This window comes from Solea solea, chromosome 8, assembly GCF_958295425.1.
Source record: "Solea solea chromosome 8, fSolSol10.1, whole genome shotgun sequence".
In the NCBI taxonomy this organism is placed as follows: Eukaryota; Metazoa; Chordata; class Actinopteri; order Pleuronectiformes; family Soleidae; genus Solea; species Solea solea.
This window is the reverse complement of record NC_081141.1, coordinates 17,464,542-17,486,980: the sequence shown is the minus strand read 5'-3', so window position 1 is coordinate 17,486,980 and position 22,439 is coordinate 17,464,542. Positions and strand designations below refer to the sequence as shown.

The following is a 22,439-nucleotide window of genomic DNA, read 5'->3' as shown; positions in this document are numbered from 1 at the left end:
AGTGGGAGCAGCTTTCTCATTATTTAACTCCCCCAGCTTTATTTAAAGGACTTTATTTAAGGATACCAAGTTAATGTGTCCTCCAGGACAGACGGTTAAAGCGCCTGACAGAGTGAGAAAGTTACGGCCATAACTTACACCCTGAGCACACACTGCGGTGCCATCTTTTTTACGCCTTTTGACATTCTCGCCATTTTCAGGCAAGGCGGGAACGAGCCTCAGAGGGACATAAAATGTTAGAACAAAGTTACACACGTCATTTAATTTTATTCTTTCACAATTTCTGGCCCACAAATATTTTATTGCTTCCAATATCAGTAATCATTATAAGCAATTGGAAGATACGGCGCTATGCGCGACAAGTCAGCCAAATGTCAGTTGAACCAACACCAGATCGGGGAGCTGTGCTTTGGAACGTGCAACAACTCTGCGGGGGATTTGCTCTTATGCATATGCATTTTGATCATGGTTCTTCTTCTGTTCTTCAGAACACCTTCAATACTGCAGTGCATAGCTTCTTAATGATTTTTGCTGTAGATGTTATTCTGTGCAGTAGTTAGCACTCTTGCCTTGGCAGCAAGAACACCGGGGTTCACGACCCGGTTGGAACAAGGGCCTTTGTGCATGGAGTTTGCATGTTCGCCCCGTGTGTGTGTGTGTTTCTTCCTCTCACAGTCCAAAAACATGCAATATGGGGATTAGGTCAATTAGACACTCTAAATTGACTGTAGGTATGATTGTGAGAGTGAATGGTTGTTTGTCTCTATATGTGTCCCTGCGGTGGACTGGCGGACTGTCCAGGGTGTGATCGCGCCTATCGCCCCATGTCAGCTGAGATTGGCACAGTGTGATCCTCTTGTGGAGGATAAAACGGTAGAAAATGGATGGATGGATGTTATTCTGTCTCAGAAACACTGTAACATCATTTGTATGCTATGTCCTTCATCTGAAAACAGACTGAGGGAGCATTTGTGTGTATGCAGTGGCAGGACAAGGAGCAGTTACTCAGCAGTTAAAAATGACCAAGTTTATGCCATTTTTTGGTGTTTTCAGTCACACTCCGACCTGTTTGCACAGTGTTGCTGCTGCCTCCGCCTGTCATGACATAAAGCAAGTCACTTACCGAATGAGCCCCTGTACTGAGAAACACAGACAGATCCCAACATCCATCCCCACATTGTGCCTATATGTGTGAGCAACAGACGAGCGCCAACAGATAGAGAGAGATTTATGCACCTGTGATCTGACTATTCCCACCCAAAAATACTTTCACCTCATCTCTCACTGTTATTGCCAGCACTGTGCCGGATGCCTGTCCAAAAGGCTCTAAATCTGTCCGCCAGTGTTTATAATGTCATAATGATGCTGAGAAATGGAGAAAAACTCACTTGACTCCTCTTATTCCCCCGTTTGGTTTCACTGCCATAAAACATGCACATCTCATAAACAGCCACATCTTTGTTTGTCGCATTTAAATTCAATATCTTGTGTCTTGGATGAAGACATAGAGACAGAATCCAAGCCCAAATGTGGCAGCCTCCACGGTTAGTCTTGCAAAATAGCCCAAAACAGAGCTTGTGATTCCAGGTAAAGTGACTTTAAATAGTATGAGCGGTGTGTTGTGACGAGCTGGGGCCGCTCCACAGGAATAAACACCACCATAATCAAGCTTAAGAGGACTTTTCAGGAGGAGATAGCTTTAACATTTCGGCTCACGTTGATTAAAAGGCCTAAATGAGTAACAGCATGGTGTCCTCCACTCACTCTGTCATCCATCCACTGACTGCCTTTTTTTTTCCCCCCCCCCCGGCAGCAGCCGACACCGTGCGTCCGGTGAACGGGAACAAAGAAGGGGAAGAGAGACAGGGAGAAAGAGGGATGGAGCGACAGGAAGAGGAAAGAATGAGCGCATATATCAAGGCCATTTTCAGTGACATTTGTGCTCTCGTGGTGGAGAGGCACTATGAATATCAATATGAACCCACGGAGAGGAAACAGTCTTTTTCCCTCTCCTCACTGGGCTATTCATGCACACAAGAAATCTATTCAAGTCAACGTAATGGCCAATCTCCGAGCCTGTGCATGGTTGTGTGAGCAGTGCTGCCTCGGCTCTACATCTTCTCTCTCCCTCTCACGAGTGTGGCTGGGCTTGTATTAGTGAAAAACACTTTATGTCAAGTGCAACTGTGGCGAACACTAGAGTATGTAAATCAGACTGGATTAAATGCTTGCATGAGTTGAGCTTGACAGCACCAATCAGCAGCGGCTACCAACCAGCAGTTTTTCCTCAGTCTAATTTTTGGTGTTTTCACACAGCCTCTCCTCTCCTCTCCTCTCCTCTCTTCTCTTCCTCTGGTGCTTAGAGATATAGAGTCAAAGGGATGCAAATCTACCCACTTCCTTCCTCCCTTCCCCCCATCTGCAAACACAGATAGCCCCGGGCCAGTCCCAGGCCTTTCTATATGCAGAACCAGTGACAGGAGTTACACACCATTCTCTCCCCGTAACATACTGTTCCCTCCCTAACAAGCTGCGAGTCTCAATCTCTGCGCTGCACGTATGAAGCTGTGTGATTGGTTTGGTGCGGTAATAACAATAGGGGCAGTGTGCTGTGCTGACTCCCTCCTCCCTTTTTTTGCATGTGAATCTTTTGCCGCCTCTTCTCTGCTTCCCTTTCCCTGCTCACCTTTTGTGGGTGCATGTATTTGCTGTATCTGTGCATGTGTGATTGAGGACGGTTGGCTGCAGGCTTATTACTTTAAGTTGTCTCCAGCCCCTGTGCTAATCCCTGTCTTCTTCGGGGAGGGATAACAATAATACAACAAGATCCAGAGGTACTAATGAAATCCTATCAGGTTCCCGAGCCTGAATGTCAGTGAGAGAGAAGTGAGAGAGAGAGTGTATGAGGTATTGATTTTATAGAGACCAAAGAGATAGACGGGGAGAGAGATAGTGGAGGGAGTTTAGACGCGGAGAAAGGCAAGGACGTGCAGTCATAATGAGAGAGAGTAGTCATCAAGAAGTGGATGAATAAAGAAAGTGGGAGCATGGGTTTGGAGAAGAAAATAATCAGAGCGAGAGAGAGAGTGAAAGGAAGAGGAGAGCGGACTTGTGCCAAAAGGAGGGATTAAAAGTGGATGTGAAAGTTGTGAACTTGTGGAGTTTTCTCCTCGGTGACTGAGCATGCGGCGACTAAAGCACATCAGCTCTGACTTGAATAGGTTTCAGACCCAGACCAATTCTCCCTGTGTGTCTCCACTAGACCCACTATTTGCCCCTGGGACTGAATTAGGCCTGCCCCATTATACTGTTGCCATGGGGACACTGACACCTCCACTGACGAAGTGAGGAGAGCCATGCAAGGTTGAGTTGCTGATCAGAATGTGTGTGTGTGTGTGTGTGTGTGTGTGTGTGTGTGTGTGTGTGTGTGTGTGTGTGTGTGTGTGTGTGTGTGTGTGTGTGTGTGTGTGTGTGTGTGTGTGTGTGTGTGTGTGTGTGTGTGTGTGTGTGTGTGTGTGTGTGTGTGTGTGTGTCAGTTCGCTGTGCTACGTACACGTGTGTATATCACTGTTTGCAGGTTGAAATAATTGGTGCCTTTTACAATTGTATCTGCAGTTAATATAAACGTCTGATTTTTATTCATAAGCCCTTCCCTTTGTTGATATTGCTTTTATTAGCATTATTCATATGGTAAAAGTTAGGGCTGGGCTATAATTCAATAATAATATTTAAATTTTTTTTCAATATCAATATCACAAATGTTCAATATATATTGAATATATAGTAAAATATAATGCAGTGTATGTTGTTTTCTGTACATAAAGATTTTTAAAAACACAATTCACTGGTTAATTCAAATTCACTCAGGAGAAACAGGAGTCATGTATTTAAAGTAAGAAACAAGTCAAAAGTTGACCCACACATGTGTCTGAATGTCCAGACTTTTCTAATCTTGTGCTATATTTTCAAAACCAGTTTTTCCCACAACATAATAGACACCACAGAAGGTTAACACAAGTGGGAACATGGTGGAGGTGGATTTTGTTGGTCAGTAGAGGCAGAAGTAAAAGAAGCGTTATATAAAAGGTGACCTGATAGCGTGAGAAGACTATGGATTTGTTAGTAGTCCAACACCCAGCAGTCACACTGACACCAATCTATCCATCCATCTGGACACAGCCAATCACAGGAGCAACACACCCAGACAATCAAACTATGGATGAGAGAAGAAAAAGACACACAATAAGGAGGCAGTGATGACACTTTCTGGATGCCACTTGCCGGAAGACTGCAAAGAAGACAAACAACCTCTCATAAGCCGTGTTTTAGACATGAACTCTGGGTAACATCTGGAGATTTGGGTCCAGACATCGTCCGGAGTTTGCCGTTCACATTATGAAAAACAAAGCAGGACACTGTTTGCATGAGATGCTTGATTTCTGCAGACATTGGTTTAGAAGAAGCCGTGCAGATTTCAGTGCAAATTCAAATTCAAATTTGTATTTCCATGTCTCTGTGGCATCCATGCACATTCTCAATTTTACTTGAGCAGCATTTTGCAGATGAGCTCAGACACCAAACATAACATTCGAAATTTTTCACACCGTATTTAAATTTATTCTTGTATTGATTAAATTCTGTAATTTTTTACTCATGGCCCCCTGCGAAAACCAGTGCTACAGAAATCCCAGATACACACACACACACACACACACACACACACAGAAAGCAGATACGTTGTCTGTCTCTTCACACTGGAATGTAGAGACCGGCTCAGTTCTAATGCATGGCCAGAGAAAGGATGCCACCCACAGCACCATCTGGCTAATGCCCCGTCCTCTGCTTATGAATTACGCTAAATTGTGCCCAAGAGAGGGAAGCCACATGTTCATTATGAAAGCTGCAGGGTATTAGAGATCCCCTGAGTCGCACCAAACGAGCTGCATGTCACAGGACGGCGTGACACACAACACGGTGCCACTAAGGAAGAAAAAAAAAATGCAACCTTCTCCAGAATTAATGGGATGCATTTATCAGGCAACCTTGACTGAGTTGTGACATGGTTGGTTTTTCTGTTGTTCAACAGTCTGGAGGAATCAACTGTCAGAGGAATCCTTTTTCTTGGAGCCACTGTAGGTTGGATGAAATCAACCTGGACCTGAAGTGAAACATGGTAGCCATTTTGTGGCAAAAGGCTTACAACAGGGGCCAGTGTGCAGAAACTACCATTAAGCGTCTTTATCTGTGTCTGGACCATCATGAGACCAGCTTAACAGCATCTGTCAGTCGCTGCAACCCCCCCCCCCGAATGTACCATAAAAAAGAAGGCCCCCTCTGTAAAAAGAACTAAGTACAGAAAACCCAGTGGGGACCCATAGGAAGGTATGGAGAGAAATAAAATTCTCAGTTTTTGTTTTTTTCCCATTCCACCACAGTGTGTGCCATGCATTGCCATGCAGGCAGATGGGGGGAGGTGGAAATAAAACATGCATGAGTCGCCTGCAGCCCAAGAAAATAATTACTGTCATTTAGCAGACATGTAGAGGAGAGCAGCGCAGCCCAGTGTGCCCACAATATACTGCCACAACGCCTGCATACCGATGAACTGGAGGGAAAACAGAGAGGGAGGGACGCACTGAGTGGGAGAGACTTGAGTTAGAGATGGCCCAATGTTTTCTTTGATGGTAAGAGATGCCATGGTTTATTTTGGTCATGTTTGTCACTCACTGCTGACAGAATCCTTAAGCTGTTGCAATCACAAGAAATCAAACAAACAGATTCCTCTTTTCATGTGTCATACCTCTCAGATAAGCTCCAGCATGTTGCAGTACATCATGGCGCGCACTGTTCTGGGTCCAGCCGACTCAGACAAGAAGTTCAGTATATTTCTTCAAAGATCAGAGAACAAGAGTTGACCCCCGTGTCTTAGCTGAGGCTCAATCATGTGTTCCTTCTGCCACTCATTCCCCTCCTCCTGGTTTCTCTCTACATCTGTCCATCTCCTCTTTCGTCTCCCCCTTTCTTCTTCTTCCCTTTGCCTGAAGTCAAACCACAGCACAAATTTATAGGAGGTGGACGGATGCCAGTAGAGGTCAAACGCATGAGCGGCTCTCTGTCTGCCTCCCCTATCATTCTTTATGGCCGATCTAGTGGTGGAGCCTTCATTACCCTGAATTATACGCTGCGATTATTACCTCTTCCCTCCGGCCTATGCAGCACGTCCCTGGCCTTATCGTCGTATCATCCCTACCCAGAAGGAGTGTTACATGGGGAACTCTCGCTATATAGCGCAACATCTGCCTCCAACATGATTCCATTGCGGATCTTTGAACTTTACATCCCCACATCCACAATGTGATGTATGTGGCATATGACTTGGATCACAGGCTTATTTGTGGGAGCTCTAATGGACTACAGAGGGATATTTTCTGATGGGGGTGTGGTTGGCATTCCATTTAGCTTCACTGTATATATTCTATAGGTTTAATCAAACATACAGTAGTGACCCACACGATTGAAACTTTACTCATTGAACTAAAGCAGAAACCTGCCCGATGCTGTTCCATGTCCTGGAACTCTGACTGTGCAAATTAGAGGCTCCACCTCATCACAAACAGACATGTTTTTTCAGCGTTATTTAAGTACTTGTGTATTCAGCACACATTTTTGAAAACACTTTCCCAACAATGGCCCCTCAAATGCAGCTTCCACATGCTTATTTAAAGGCTTCCCCCCCCCCCATCTGTTTTTGATGTATAGCCGAAAGGAAACCCTCCGATGACCCGACGACTAAGACATCTGGTTACTGAAGCCCCCCCTTATTGTTAAAAATATTTCATCTTCTTGGTATAAATTATAGACAGCAACAATTTGCTGAATTGTAATCTTTTCCTCACCAACACAACATTACATGTTTATTACCACAAGTGAGGCGACAGTGTGAGGCCTGATAATCTGGGAAATCAGCAGGGTGTTCAGAAAGCAGTAAGCTCCAGCAGCCTTGATATATTGTACTTTTTCACGACTTATTTCTGAGTGGGCGCACTGAGAGAACCTGCACTGTATCGGGGTGTAAATATGAATGCTGACACAGAGAGGGAAGCAGAGAGACACTAGATAACAAATACACTGCAGCAGGCTTCATCAACACTGCTACAAATCAGAAATATCTCTATGGCGAGAATGCTAAACTTTTGTCTCACATAGGGTTGCAAAGGAGTGGAAAATTCATGGTAAATTTGCATACATTTTCCATGGAATTGTTCCAAATTGAAAACTTCCCATAGGAATTAATGTGAATTTATGGGAATTACCTAGAAATTTGGTATCATTTGTCTGGAGTAGAACTCTTGTCTGCTACATTTGAGCTCTGGGGAAATTTTGGGCACTTTGCAATATGCTGCTGCATTTTTGTGGCATTCTTCACATATGTCTTAACACAATATTTACACATAAACAAAGACTTTCCATCAACTTTAGCTGGTGTGAAACGCCTCCACACACTGGATGGCGTATAGGGCATTTTTCTGTTAAATAAGATGACAAAAAAAATGCAGATATGTAGATAGCTGAAATCATGGTTAGGTCTTCAAAACATTTTACAACTGATGGGTTAGGGTTAGGTATGAAATCTTGTGTGGTAACAAAACTGTTTAGCAGGACGCAAAAGAAACCGCATCACATTTGCAGTAGCTAGCGCCAAAATAAGCTAGCTTCTGCTAGCTAGCTTACATTTAGCATATCTGGTTTACCAGTAAGCTAGCTAAACTTTAACACCATAGATCAAATATCTACCTCATAATATCAAAACTTATTTGACTTCATGTAGTCTGTATCTGTGCTGTGGGCTCAGAAAATAAGTTTTAGTAGTTCAGAATTCTAGAAACCACTGTGCATATGGAGAAATGAACATGTGGGAGGTGTGGACTCAATTGCCCTGCAGTAAGTAGTGTGCTATGTCCTGGTGATTGAGGAATAGTATATTATATTCAACTGGATTCACATTAAATCTGACTGTTTTAGCCAATATTATGCTACAATTTCTTTTTTTACCAACTGTATTTAGGTTTCCAACCTTCCACTTTTAAAATTCCCAGAATTTCACAACCCTGGTCTCACATCTTTCATGTCAAATCAGAGAAAATGTGTTTGCTTCGGTAAAAACCACAGTTGTAGCAAAAGGACACAAGGTGGAGGTGAACGTGTGGATTTGCTTTTTCTGTTTGGAGATGACATTATCAGCATGGAATTACTGAGGAGTGTTTAAACCATCAGTTTGACAAATTAGAAACAAGAGTTGCCATCAACATCACACAAAATGATCTGTCAGGTGTCAAGACAGTCCCACAATCTTGAAACTGGCAGTTTTTACACAGCACTTTCAAAATAATGCCTACACAACCCAACAGCACAGTGAACAACCCACACAAAGACCAAGGACCCAACAAACCATTTCCAAACCTGAACAACACTTATATATGAAGTCTTAAACGAGGGAATGAGCTGCAGGTGCAGAGATGGGAGGAGCCTCACAGGACAGACCTGGGCAATGCTAACGAGTCAGATGAAGGGCAGGTGTGGAGTCAAAGGAGGAGGGACAAACAGGAAGAAAAACTAGATGAAATAAACTACTAAATAAAACTAAAATACAACAAAAACCTGTAAAGTAAAATGCTGACATCCAGAACATGCAGAATTTTAACCAAAATAAGATCAAAGTCATAATGAAAACAAATGTACAAAAACAGACAATGAGGCATCAGAGTCCAGGATATTTTGCATTTACCATTCATCCTATATGTACAATGATTGTTTATGATATAAAGTAGCCTTTTTTTTCCTTTTTAATAAGTGTATGCTTTCCTATCTATGCTCACTTAAAACTCATACTGAAACACTTAAACAGTTCCATGTGATGCCACTAAGGGAGGAGACAGTTGTAACAGCTCATTATAAAAGTTTAGGCTGGCGTTTGGTCTATACGTTGTCACTTCCTGGCTCACAAACCCTGCAGCCTGTGGGCTGCTGTGTACATGTGCCACAACTGTGGCAGTGATTAAACCCTTATGTGACACATGCACACATTCAGGAACACAGTCCTCATAAACACACACACACAGCTTTTCGTGCTGAATTTCAGTAAATTTCAGTGTTTTTTCTATCGCTTATTCTTCAATTAAATTATTCAATAAACTGTTGTGACAAAGGAACTCTTAATTTGAGGAATGTAGCGTAACAACGCCAATTACTATTTTGTAATAAATGTTAACGTATAATTCCGCAAAATTCATGTTGTCCGTTTTTGAGAGTGGTTACTTCTTGCCTCTCTGCTGTGATATGGCATGGAAGAGGTACGACTTTTATGTGAACTTATTATTTCATTTGTTTAGGGAGCTCCACATGTGTCTTTTCGTTTGTTTTATGCAATTTCTGTCAGATATTAAATTAAATGTTTTGCTTAACACAACCAGAGTGTGTGACCCCAGTGGTGACACTAGGAGACGTCAACGTTACCTTTATTTCTATATGTTGTCCATACATGTCAGAAACCTTAGGTAGTGCAGTTTGAACAAAACATCATTACAGCTTGTATGAGAGTATGAATGATGAGGGCTTTTTTATTAAACTGTATCAGTTTTAGCTGATGACCCAACAGAAAGTGACAGTGTCCAATTGGTAAACACAGAGACAAACAACCATCCACTCTCACACTCACACCTACAGTCAATTTAGAGTGTCCAATTAGCCTAATCCCCAAATCTGCATGTTTTTGGATTGACAATTCCTCCAGTTGTCTCGCTGTTTCTACACCCTCTGGTATCTATCATTAGTGCAGCAGGAAATAGCACTTATAACAGTGTTATTGTCAGAATGCTGAGAAAAAGACCAGTAACAAAAGAAGAACAGACAGAAAAAAGAGAATTAAAGTGATGTCTTCACATGATGGAGAAGCAGCACCATCTCCAGACTCAACCACATGGGGCTGGTTTAAGATCAAATGGACAGACGGTGAACACAAAGAAAACTACAAATGCAACAAAACAACATACAGTGGAAACTTATTGAGCAGTGTTGAAACAAATTATGCCACACGTGTTTTTGGCTGTCCGATGCATAAAACATTTTTGGCAGTTTTATTTCAACAAAACGATTCCATGGTGTCTCATTTTCAATATGTCCAATTCTTTATTTGTTCCATACCAATGTGTCAGATCTATGATCTCAAACAGCCTAGCAGCATGGCACTCAACTAAAATGTTACTCAACTGCTAAACTAATACCAAAAGTATTCTATATTTTTCTATTTTTAAAGAATGCCATTACTAGATTATAGTTAACCATGTTATGATTCTATTATCAAGTGCATCCAGTGCCTTATGGGAGCTTATTAATTTGTGCTTACACACACTATTGAACACACACTTTCCTCTTTAAGTGGCGTTTTGTTAAAACTACAGTGCTCAGAATTTACTGAGGCCTTATGTACAGTATGTGTGATTTATGTGTTCAGTACCAACCACAAGAGTTGGGCAAAGTGCCAGTTTAGGGAAGTCAGAAAGTATTGAGAGATGAACCAAAACAATGTCGGTTTGTGTATTTTTATGGGACTTGTTGAGAGCAAAAATGTAGAATACAATAGACCAGACGTACCCTTTGAGGGGTTACCCAATTTAATTTTGCTCTTCTATAAAGTTGGCGGGTTTCACAAGAGAAGAAAATACCAGCAATTCCCATAATGACCCTCCCTGTCTGGTGTAACGCAAGACTTCATTGTCCACACCTAATGTGCGCAAAACCATTAACTTTTTCCTCAGACTTGAGAGATTAATCTCCCCACTGAGCCACAGACAACATTTTTCACATTTTTGGGCAGTGGGCAAGTGTCCTGCATCGAGCATACTCAAGCCAGGTGCCCCATACTTGAGTGTTCCGGTTATTTTCCCAAAATGTGCTGTTCCCAAAGTAAAGATTCGGACAATCTTGTCAAAATCAAAAAAAATCTTGGAAATGTCAGCACACAGTTTTGCAGACCTGTCAGAAAATTCATGTATCATAACAGCAGTGCCACTCACCCTGTGTGAATGCGTTCATTCACCATTTTTCTGCTTCGCCGTAGGGCGCAATGTTGGTTGTGGTTTTGTCCATAATGTTGGTACTGAACATAAATCATGGTATTTGCATAAAATGTCCTTTTAGGAACTTAATTCCAAGGTCATTGGTCTAGCAATAAAGTAGCAAAGGTTAAAACTGCATTAAAGTACAAGTATTACAAATATCAGCTCCATCATTGCACAGCAAAATCAGCTTTTTAAGTGTCTTTGTGGAGCAACACTACAGTGTAGCATAACTATTAGTAGTGTAACATTATTTGGTGTAATTAATGAATCTGTATATTTAAAATCTAGATATTAATTAAAAGTATTAGATATTAATGTCCACTCAGAGATACATTTTAAACATTCTTGTAAACCTCTGAATAAACATAAACATTTAAATTATGATTTGCATTTAGAGACTCAGATTCCTAATGTTTTTAAGTAATATATTGTGGAGGTCAGTGTGGCTGCATGAGGGAGTGCAGGTGTGTAGACGGCTCATGAAAGCAGTCACAGGTGAGCTGATTGACACAGCTGAAGCTGCTTTGTAATCATGCTCTCCTCTCTCTATATATGCAGTAGCTTGTTGGTCTGAGCGAGAGTGTTGAGCACATGAAGGAAGAGTTGAACAGCGCAGTGCATGGGGCACAGGGGCATATAAAGAATAGCAGCACTAAGTTTGTACTGTTTTGTGTACATGTATTACTTAAAGTTCATGTTAAATTCCACTCACAGTGGCAGTGAGACCTGCTACAGTGATATGAGATTGTTGTACCTGAGCTAGCACATGAGAACATATTGAGCTCCTAAAGAAAGAATATTCGATAATATTCTGGTGCTCTGAACTGAGAAGTCATTTCCATCACTGGAGCTCATCATTTGTGTTCTTTTCAGTACTAGCATTAGCTTGTCTAGCTTAGCTAACAGCTTGTTAGTAAAAATTCCCCTTCAAACATTTATCATAGATATAATCTTTGTCAGCACAAGTTAAGATTAAAAAGATAAATTTAAGCAAATTAAGCTGTGAGCTAAATGTTAGCCAATTAATAATAGTCATTTCAACAGCAAGGTTGCTAATGTTAGCAAAATATGTAACTTTAGCTGCTAACATTAGCAGCTATGCTAACGTTAGCAACTTTGGAGCAGTATACAGTGTGACAAGAGGTGCACCACTGAGGAAAAACCCTGAAAAGGAAGTCTAGATTTAAAACATTAACAGAAAAACGTGATGTAAATCCAAGTCAGTAGATTCCTTGAAAGACTTTAATTTTGGAGTTTGGAGTAGGAAGTTCAGAGTTAATATTACTACAATAGCACTTGTTACTTTCAAGGTACTTAAGTTTAGCTTTACATTTTGAAATAAACTAAATGGACAGTAAAATATGAGTTGAGTGGACTCTAACTTTACTGTACACCAAATATTTATCCGTGTGGGATGCAACTTTAGTCTACCCTCAGTGACTGTAAGTTGAAGACAGAAAGAGAAGTAAAAGTAGTTCATACAGATCATCCTCAGCCATCAGCTCCATAAAACAGCACAATCACTGAGGTGGTGCTGTATCATGACTTGAGTGTCAGTGTAGACTCGGCGGGGGTTGAGGACAGCATTTGGATCACACACACAGACATACATAAAGTCACACAGGATGCTCCCTGCTGTTGTTTCACGCAGCCAGGCAGGGAGTCAGGGAGCAGCAACAGGGCCATTAGGACTCCCACGGACCCTATCGATCTCCTCATTGATCCCCTCCTGCCTCAGCTAGTCCAGACAAGTGCGAGGTTTTATACAGCTACGACAGGAGAGAGCAGTGAAACGCTGCACACAAGAGCAGCTAACATGGAAAGAATGGTGGGAGAGCCACTTAGAAGAAAAGACAAATACCTGTGAAAGTTTCTTCGTCCTATCCTCCTTACCTTTGACTTAAGCCTTTGCTTCAACATCCTTTTTCTTTCAACTTTTGATGCATCTCTTATCTGTAACAACATTTTACAAACAATACAGTATGGGTGGGTGATATTATCCTAAAACTACATCATTATATAGCATCAATTGTGAGAATATTTTACATCATTTCAAAGTAAATGTGTTTTTCATATAATTCACAAGAGAAATCATTCATAAATCTATAAATATCATAAACATTTAAGTGTCCACATTTAGTGGGTCCTATGAAATTGATTTGAAGGGCCATGTGGGCTGCGAGTTTGAGATATTTTTCCCCACTCTTGAACATATTTCAGATTTCTTCCTTGAGTTGTTTTTAGAATAAACCAAGCACTATTGTAGGGCCCTTGCTTAGCAGTGATGAAAAAATAAATAAAGCAACATCGCCCTCACTGGACCTCTCTCGGTACTACAAATACAAATGATTTCCTTTAATTTTTATGCAGACCATGAATTACTTGACCATCAAAACAATCAATCATTGATATCCAGTCACTCACTGTGCGTGTGTGTGTGTGTGTGTGTGTGTCTTGTGACTGCATCACAAGTGCTGAGTGTGTCGTCTGACCCTGATGTGTATTAATGACAGAGGGGATGGCAGGTTCTTATCAGTGTCCAGCTGATTAATAACCGGCACAACTAATGGCTCCCTGTCTCACTATGTCTATAATTACCACTCAATAATTAGGTCTAAAAGAAGCCGTGTGTGTATAAGTATGTGTGACACCTACAAGGAGCATAAAGGTTTCAAATACACTATATACTGTACATGTCTTTTTAGTCTTATGTTACAGATAATATTTATTTAATAATTTGTAAAGTTTCACATTTTAATTGTCAAGACACTGTTTATCTTAAATGGGATTTTTTTTTTTTGAGTGCACATAGTCAGTTTAGGGCATATGCAAAAATACCTGATTAAATTATAAACCCAATACAGCGAGTTGGGAAACAATATTCAACAAATAACTCATTAGTCTTTACTTACTTACTGTCTGCACGGTGTGGGCCCCAGTAAGCGGACAAATCAGCATTCATAACAAACAGGTGACAAAAATAAATCAAACCGGTAGAGAGGTAACTATAAAGCTTGAGTAAGTTAAAAGTGATAAGTATATTATTTACCTTCCTTGACAGATCGCTATAATATTAGAGTATTTTAGCTGGTCTGCCAGTAATAAATCCAGTTTTTTTATTTTATTTTTATCACCTGCATCTAGATGTTTGTATGCAATACATGTTACAATACTGGTGGTCAAGTGTATATCAGACCAACAGCTGACGCTGATGTGGACACCAAAGGCTCACAGCACACGCTTGCATACAATGATTTAATATAAATAAAAACGGGCCTCTGGAGGGGAGCAGAAAAACACTTTGAAATAGGATTTTCTCACCTCCTCTGAATCTGCTGTGATGACAGAGACACTGAAATTCCCTGGGGCAATAACACAGTCCCAGATGGATATTACACCACAGCCCAGGTGAATGCTCTCTTCTGATTATCCGCCATGTGGCATGTAGCATATTGCAGTGTCATTCTCCTGGTTTTAAGACGTCTCTTCTTCCTCCCCCCCCCTTGTTTTTAACAGTCAGCTCATTCGCACTATCAGCACAGACAATTTGTGATAAGAGTGTTGAAGATAGAGTTGTCAGAATCTACGCTATCTGCAGCATAACTGTGCGAACGTCATTATAATCCTCTTCAAAACACAGCAGAGTGCCTCTTGCTGCAGGCCATTTGCCATTCCATATAACACCATGTGTGGATAAACTACAGATATTAATATTCTGCTCAGCAAAGTACCACTATTAACACTCATCATTCAGTAATTGTGGCCTTTTTAAGAAAGCTCCATTTTAATGTAGGCATCAAACACAAGGGTGTGTTAACATGTCAAAAAACCTTGCCAAGCTTAAGGGATTAACTCTGTGCTGATAAGCCTGATAAGGTTCATAAAACCGTTACAATCTCAGCAAAGCGGATAGATTTCATTCATAAAGAAAGACTTGTGCACCATTCATGATGCAGCATCATTAAAAGATGACTTATGATGATGCCCACCAATAAACAAGGAACAAGGTGCAGGCCAGAGAGGAAGAGTCATGGTCCCGTGCTCATTGCTGAGTCAGCTCAGTTACTTTAGTCTTATTATAGACGTGATTTGTCTGTTATTGTCCTATATTTTGCACAAGGAGCTTAAAAATAAGCTGTTGCACTGAAAACAAGCATAAGTAATCCAAAGTCTTCACTGCAGAGTCATAAACAACACAGGACTTCAGAAGAAAAAGAAAAATGAAAATTGTTGTTTTGAGCCCTTGGTCGAGTTCTAGGTGTGGTCTGCTCAAGCCCGTTGTTTATTATTCAGCTTTATGTAACAAGGAAGTCACATTTTCACTGAATACTTTGAACATTACAGCTTGTTGCATTAAGGCCAAAGTTCATGTGTAGAATTTATTTAAAGATTTAGCTCTTAAACAAAATTTGAGGGTGAAAGGAAAAAAAAAAGATATTATGGCCCAATTAACAATTTTCCCACATCCAAATGTATCAATACTGTATGTTTAAGAACATGTCAATTTAAATAAATCTCATACACAATTGTCAGGTAAGCAAATACATTTCTTTTCAAATTGTGCTTCATTATCTAGTATCCTAACATTATTGTACACACACATACATTTCCACTTGAACAAAAACTGAGGGCACGTCCACTGTGTCACGGCTCACGTAAACTGTTTTGAGACAAATGTTGAGCAACGCTGTCCTCTTCTATCATCACTGGCTGCAGCTCACTGCCAGATGTGCAACTGATAATGAAGATTAAACGGCACATTAACTCAAAATTCATATGTAAAGTTCTTTCATGTTGTTCAGCAATAGTTTGGAGAATTCAAACATCAATAATATATAATAGTGGTATTCAAGTCAACACATGCAGACTTATCTGGAATTATTTCTCACTGTTAGGTGACCTCTCTAATAATTCATCAGATAGAATTATACCTTCTTTTTTTTTTTTAAGCCTTTCACTGTAAAAAGAAAAAAAGCTTTTCTGGGGGGGGGGAAAGGGACAGTAGTTCTGTTGCATGTAATGTAAACAAAACAAACAAAACTGTCTCTCTTTATATGACCTCACATTTTTCCCTAAATTTCAGCCTGTGAGATTCTCTGGTAAAAAAAGACTAGAGAACAAACTGCTTTTAACAAAGGAAACCACACTTTGTTTAAATGGTTACAAATTAATAGTAATATTTATATCAGGAGACACATGTGAAACACGTGGTCATTTTGGCGAGAGGATTTATTGAATATGATGACACCTCACAGCAATGGGGAGTATCTGTTAGGAATTTAAAATAAGTGGGAATGAGTTTTTCTTAGATTTTAGACCTGAAAGATAATGCATACAAACATGTACATAAATCTTTACCATTCTCTACCTCAGTTAAGTAATCATCCCATTGCGGGAATTTAAGTAAAGGGAAAAAAAGATCAGCTAATATAGAATAACATTCACAACTCAAGTGTCCCATATCTTTATTTTTGTCAGTACAGGTTATGTAATGAAGAGAGTTTGAAAAGTTAACTTTATCGCCTCATTTTACACATCATACCACAGCTTTTAACGTTACATAAACCACCTATTTTCCTCCTGTTGTCACAATGGAAAGAACGGCGTATACTGAGATATGCAGCACTCACCATGTCCACTACCAAGTTTCGTCCATTGTTCTCTTATCAGCTCTCAGCCAAAAGAATTTTCTCAATGTTTTTGCTTGCAGTCGTCCTATCTCGCTCATCCTTCTGACCCCAGATTAATACAATGTTAATATACAACCGAGGAGGGAGGAACATTCCAGCAACCTCCCCTTACAGTATGTCTGAGGAGGCAGAGAAACGTGTCGCACACTTTCAGCTGCAACAGCATTTGTTTGGCACGACATGGGATTGGGAATTTGCACGATTCAGACCAGGCACTGGATGAATCTAAGCCTCCCTGATCATCTCTGTACCTGATATCACTGTCTGTGAGGTTTGTGGAGGTTTGTGTCTTTGTCAAAGGAACAAAAAACAGAGGAAAGGACTTGTGGAAGTTGCTTCAAGTGAGTTAAAATGACTGTGAATGTGACAAAGCAGTTGTGGTCTCTGGCACGTTTACTGCTGCCTGGAGTGGGATTTGCGTTGGTGTGCTTCGGTGTCTACCTGGTGTCTAAACAGGTGAACATCCCAGCCTATATCATCATTGTCATGGGCTTCATGGCGGTCATCACCGGGGTCTTCTGGACCATGTGTCACAACATGAGGACCAAGATGTACCAGAGAGGAGGACATCAAAATCACATCCAGGTCTTCACCGTTGACAGGTAAATACACCTGTGAGCCCTGCTTACACTGATATCCATGATATTATTTACATTGTTATTAAAATAGTAATACATTCTATACTTCTCATACTCACTGAGATTTTTGTATCTAAAAGAAAATTAAAAAATGATAAAATATCTAAATGTACACCATAGGGTGTGCAGCATATTACCAATGACAAGCTGTCAGAAAAGTACATTTCAATAAACAAAAGTAGGTTTCCATCACTAAATACAGTAAAGTAATGTATTTTATAATACAACTAGTTATAGTTAGTTTCTTGGTGTGGAGAAAAATACACAAACGTTTTTTACACAAAACGTTTTTCTATCTCTCACCCAATTTCAACCATTTTTCTATTTCAAATGAAGATCAAAATCAGTGTTTTACATGAAAACTTGCTTTTTAAAGATGACACACAAACTACCACAAATAATTCACAGTATAATGACACGACAAGAGCTGACTTTGTGCATAACATAGCATTTTGTATTTTGTCTGTATTTTAAAATGGGTAAACCAACCATTTTTAAGAGCAATGCATTGGATACACACACTTTAATTCATGGAATAGTGAATAAATCTAAAATAAAAAGCTGAAATTTGATTACATGCACATTATCTCTGTAAAACAAATACATCTAAACAAAAACCAAACTAACACAACTCTTTGTTTCTGCAGACCAAGCTCCTTTCCTCCATCATATGAAGAGTCCCAGAGAAACCAGGTCTCTTCTCACACAGTCCCCGAAACTGTGGTTGTGGTCGACGCGGTGGACGTTGTGCTGAGTCTCGCTCCGCCGCTGTACAACCAGGACGGATCCGAGGCCCCAGACTGCACGTGGAGCTGGGAGCAGCCTCCTCGGTACAGTCAGGTCGAGCGTTGTCAGCAGGGACAGGTGGGTGCAGAGGAGCGGAGAGAGGCCCTGTCCATACACTGAACTGAAGAAGGGGGAGAGGCGTGTCTCTGCTTTACTGTCTGAGAGACGAGGTGCTGATTTGCACTGAGGCACGAGCTCCGGACTGAGCCTGAAAATAGAAAAAGGCTTGCATGGTCGGGTCGCTCGGCAGCCAAGGACGATTGAGGACGACTGAGTCGTGGATCTGTAGCCAGCACTTTCCCTCTGAACTGTGATCATACACAGATGTTTATGAGGATTAGCTTCGTGTTCAAGTTGTTGACATGACATTTTTAATCCTGTTGCTTGCACAGACAAAGTATTATTATTTTTTACTTTTTTACATTTGCACTTTATTTCCAATTTGTGAAATCAAAGACCTCTGTGTATAAATGAATTATACTACATCTGGTCAGGGGAGATCTATATTTGTGTTACACAAAAAAAAAATGTCAAGGTATTTAGAAAATGATTGTGTTCACATTTCTTTCTAAATATTCAACAATAATATTATTATGTGTCTTATTACTGGGCAACCTGTTATAATTAGGATTCATGTTGTCTGACCTGAACGAAGAATATTTAAAATAATGTAATTAAATACTATTGTATCCAAGATACTGTCCTTAAAGTATTAGAAGAAAAGTGTGTCAGACCCTTAAGGCAATACAACATTTATGTTAGATTTGATGTCAAATGAAATTTAATTGAGGTTGAAAAACTTATTTTTCAATGCAAACCTGGTGAACAAGACAGCGTACATATAACCTTGTTGGAAAGAAGACTAAAATTACGTTTGCTTAAAAAATAAAACAGGGATTTAACAATTAAAATGTACTTTACACCACTACTTTCAAATAAATCCAACAGATATACAGTGTGTCTGGAGTTAATCACTACAATATGCACAAAATAACATACAATACACTAATTTGAGATGTAGTGAAATATGTTCACAATGTATGTAAAGTATTTGCGACTCCATCCGTGCCTGTTTAGTGTATATATTTAATTATGTTATGAGGCATAATGTCTCTTTAGTCTGTACAACAGCACGATTTGTCCCAGCAGGTCCTTTTAATATTACAATGTACTTTCTGACAGTTGAGTTTAAAGCACAATAAAAACACAGGTGAAGCATTAATGTGCTCAGGTTTGCAACTTTGAGCCTTTTAAAGCCCAAATTGGTAAAAAGGTGCACATCTAATGCAACGACTCATTTGACACCAGTCTCTGAAACGTCAAATTCATTTCAGCTAAAAGTGTGAGGTGACAAACTTTGGGCTTTGATGCTCAGTCGACATTATAAAGCGGCCGGATGCAGCAATAACCTGTAAAGTCTGGCTGACTAAGTGAACACATCCTTGCGGATATCCACTGGCATGTCCTCAACTCGTAATGACGGCAATCAGCAGCGTTTTATGAGATCCTGCTCTGTGTGTCTCGCTCAGGCCATACAGTGATAAAATCCCCGGCTCGTTTCTTATCAACACAGCAGCTTCTACACTTTCCACAAACAGGTGCCCGCGTGCTCACCCCACAACAAAAAAGCCTCCACTTTTCCTCAAGGATGTTCACTCACGGCGCTAAGTACCAACCCAGGATAGTGCTCTTAATTAAGAACATGTTTAATTAAAATCTGAAAACCGCCTGAAGGCAGCATCTCTCACTCTGATGTGTTTTTATTTGTCCCATTAGACGTGTCCAATTCAATTATAAAAGAAAACCAGCACAACCACTATACACACAGAACGTTTATTTGGATTTTTAAAAAAAGGAAAAGAAATATATCTTAGATGGTTACGTACTGTATTTTTCCCAAAGTTTTAAACTAACAATATTTATTTTTTTTCCTCTTTGAAGCGACATTAGTTTATATTTCTGTCCTCGGGCTGCAGATGATTTCCCACTTCTTCATAGAGAAACAATAAGCTTTGACACAAAACCATTTCTATTTCTGCATGAAAATGAAGACAAACACTGACAGACTGTATAAGGTACGAGCAACATGAGAGGTGATTAAAAAAAACATCAGTGTGGATTAACAAAACATTTTCTCTTAGGACTTTCAAGCAAGGCAGAACGTTAAATGTCAGTCTGCGCACTGATGACTTGTTTTTCTTTTGTTTTCATGATTTGTCCGTCAAGATAATTAAATAGCCTTCTTTGTTTTCTGATACTGACACTGTTCCACACAGCCGATCAATAAACCGATAATAATGTGCAACACTCATGACATTTTCTTGTTTTTAAAAATAAACTGCAGCAGTCACAATAGGCTCACTCACTTTAGTTGACATTTAAAGAAATAATGAAACTGAAGCTACAGAGAAGGCACATTTAAAAAAACAAAACAAACAACAAAGCCATTTTAGCCTGCGTGATACAAGTAGATGACTGTGAATGTGAGTGTTTGTATATTTACGTGTGTGTGTGTGTGTTGTCATGCTTGCTCATGTAATGACATTAGGTCCACGGCGACCTGTCCTCTCGTGGATGCTGGAGATCTTCAGTGCGATGGCGATCAGAGGCCCGAGCACCACCTGCAGTAAGAACACACAGCTTTTTCAGTGAGGAGAATTAAACAATGTCTACTGGACTATTGAACATGCTGGGATTGGCACCAGCAACCCTTATGTGGAGGATAAAGCGGTAGATGATGAATGAATGGTTGTTCCTCTGACTTGCTAAGCAGCATTTACAGTCATGACAACCTGCTCGCATACAGTAAATCACTTGAGCAAAGATGAACTCAAAGCTGAAATACAGTACGTAAAGCTTAATTTATCATTTCTTTTATTCTATGTTTTACTGTGAAAATGTCCTAGGCTTTCCTCAACATATTAAGTATTACTCTTACACTTGAACAATAGCACGACACTTGCTTTCTTAATTAAGCCTGGACGCTAATTAATGTTATTACTAAAACCTGTGTTTGTCCTACTATTTCATGTCTGCTGTGAAGAAGGTCTATTACGCCAGGTTTGTTCAAGACGTGCCCGACAGTTTGCTAATATAAGTCCAACTTTCAGTCCCACCATTCTAATCCAAATGCCAATGATCACAGAACTTGACGAATATAAAAATAACAAAGCTGGTGGTGCCTTGAAACTTTTGCACAGTACTTTATTTATTAGAGTTCTGTCTCAGTAGTTTGATTTTGGTTAGTTTTTAAGTTAGTTTCAGACACTATATAATGAACAGAATGTGTGATTATTATTATCTCTCTCACATTAAATTACAATTGTGTGAGTGCTTTTTCTCATAGACATTAACCTTTTTTACGAGCTGCTTTGTTTTGCAGCACATACAGGCATCATGTGAGTTTGGGGCCAAAAACCTGACACAGATAAACGGATAATTAAACAGATGCCACATTCAGTAACCCAGAATGACTTACGTCATTGTGGCCCTATAAAGACTGTGTAAACACGCATGTAAAGAGGACTTTACTGAGGCAATAGCCTAGTTTGTCGACCAGTTCTTGTTTCTTGTGAAAGATAATTCATTCATAAAGTCTGCACCACAGGAAAGACTGCGGTGTAATAAAGAAAGCGGCAATGAGGAAACGTCGTGTTGCGCCATGACAACCTGGATCAGAGGTGACAAACCATTTAGAACATACCTGTAAATAAAACACACAAAATGTATGAGGGCAAAAGAACAAAGAGCAGCATGTGTTTGCCGCACAGCATCACAGAGTACATCAGAGTATTTGATGTTGCTGTACGTGCTCGGTGTATGCCACCCAACTTTGCTTAACATTTATATGACTTGACTCAGGAGTTTTGTGTCAACTGTAATCCTTCATTATCATGTGATGCACAATACATAGTCCAGTACACTTTGTAAAGGTTAAACACAGCAGCTTCAGTGTCAATGGAGACAAAATAGCAACACACACAGACTGTGGCTCTGCTGCTCAGCTCACTGTGCCATAGATAACTGCAGTATCTGCAGTTTCTAGTCTAACAGCTTAATAAGCATGTTAATTGTATATGTTGTTTAATGATTTGTGTGCTGGGTAAGGAGCAGGATGATTAGGAATGAATTATGATTCTATTTATTATTAATGAGAGATTGCAGAAGGTAACTAATTCTTGTTTTTATATTTATTGCTACTTGGGAAC

The 22,439-nt window shown here is 40.0% G+C and overlaps 2 protein-coding genes across 2 annotated transcripts in view; one reads left to right on the top strand and one right to left on the bottom strand.

Moving 5' to 3' along the window:
- The first annotated feature begins 16,943 nt into the window (after nucleotides 1-16,943).
- Nucleotides 16,944-20,536, top strand: LOC131464598 (transmembrane protein 252-like). The gene is made up of 2 exons (XM_058637172.1): nucleotides 16,944-17,409; nucleotides 18,093-20,536. Exons 1-2 carry the CDS (start codon nucleotides 17,159-17,161, stop codon nucleotides 18,349-18,351), a joined length of 510 nt encoding a protein of 169 aa, XP_058493155.1. The 5' UTR covers nucleotides 16,944-17,158; the 3' UTR covers nucleotides 18,352-20,536.
- The window catches only part of pgm5 (phosphoglucomutase 5), a 26,145-nt gene continuing 23,754 nt past the window's right edge, over nucleotides 20,049-22,439 (bottom strand). Inside the window, exon 11 of the mRNA XM_058637170.1 lies at nucleotides 20,049-20,852. Within this exon, the coding sequence (XP_058493153.1) occupies nucleotides 20,763-20,852 (90 nt within the window). The 3' untranslated portion in view covers nucleotides 20,049-20,762. The remainder of the gene's footprint in view (nucleotides 20,853-22,439) is intronic.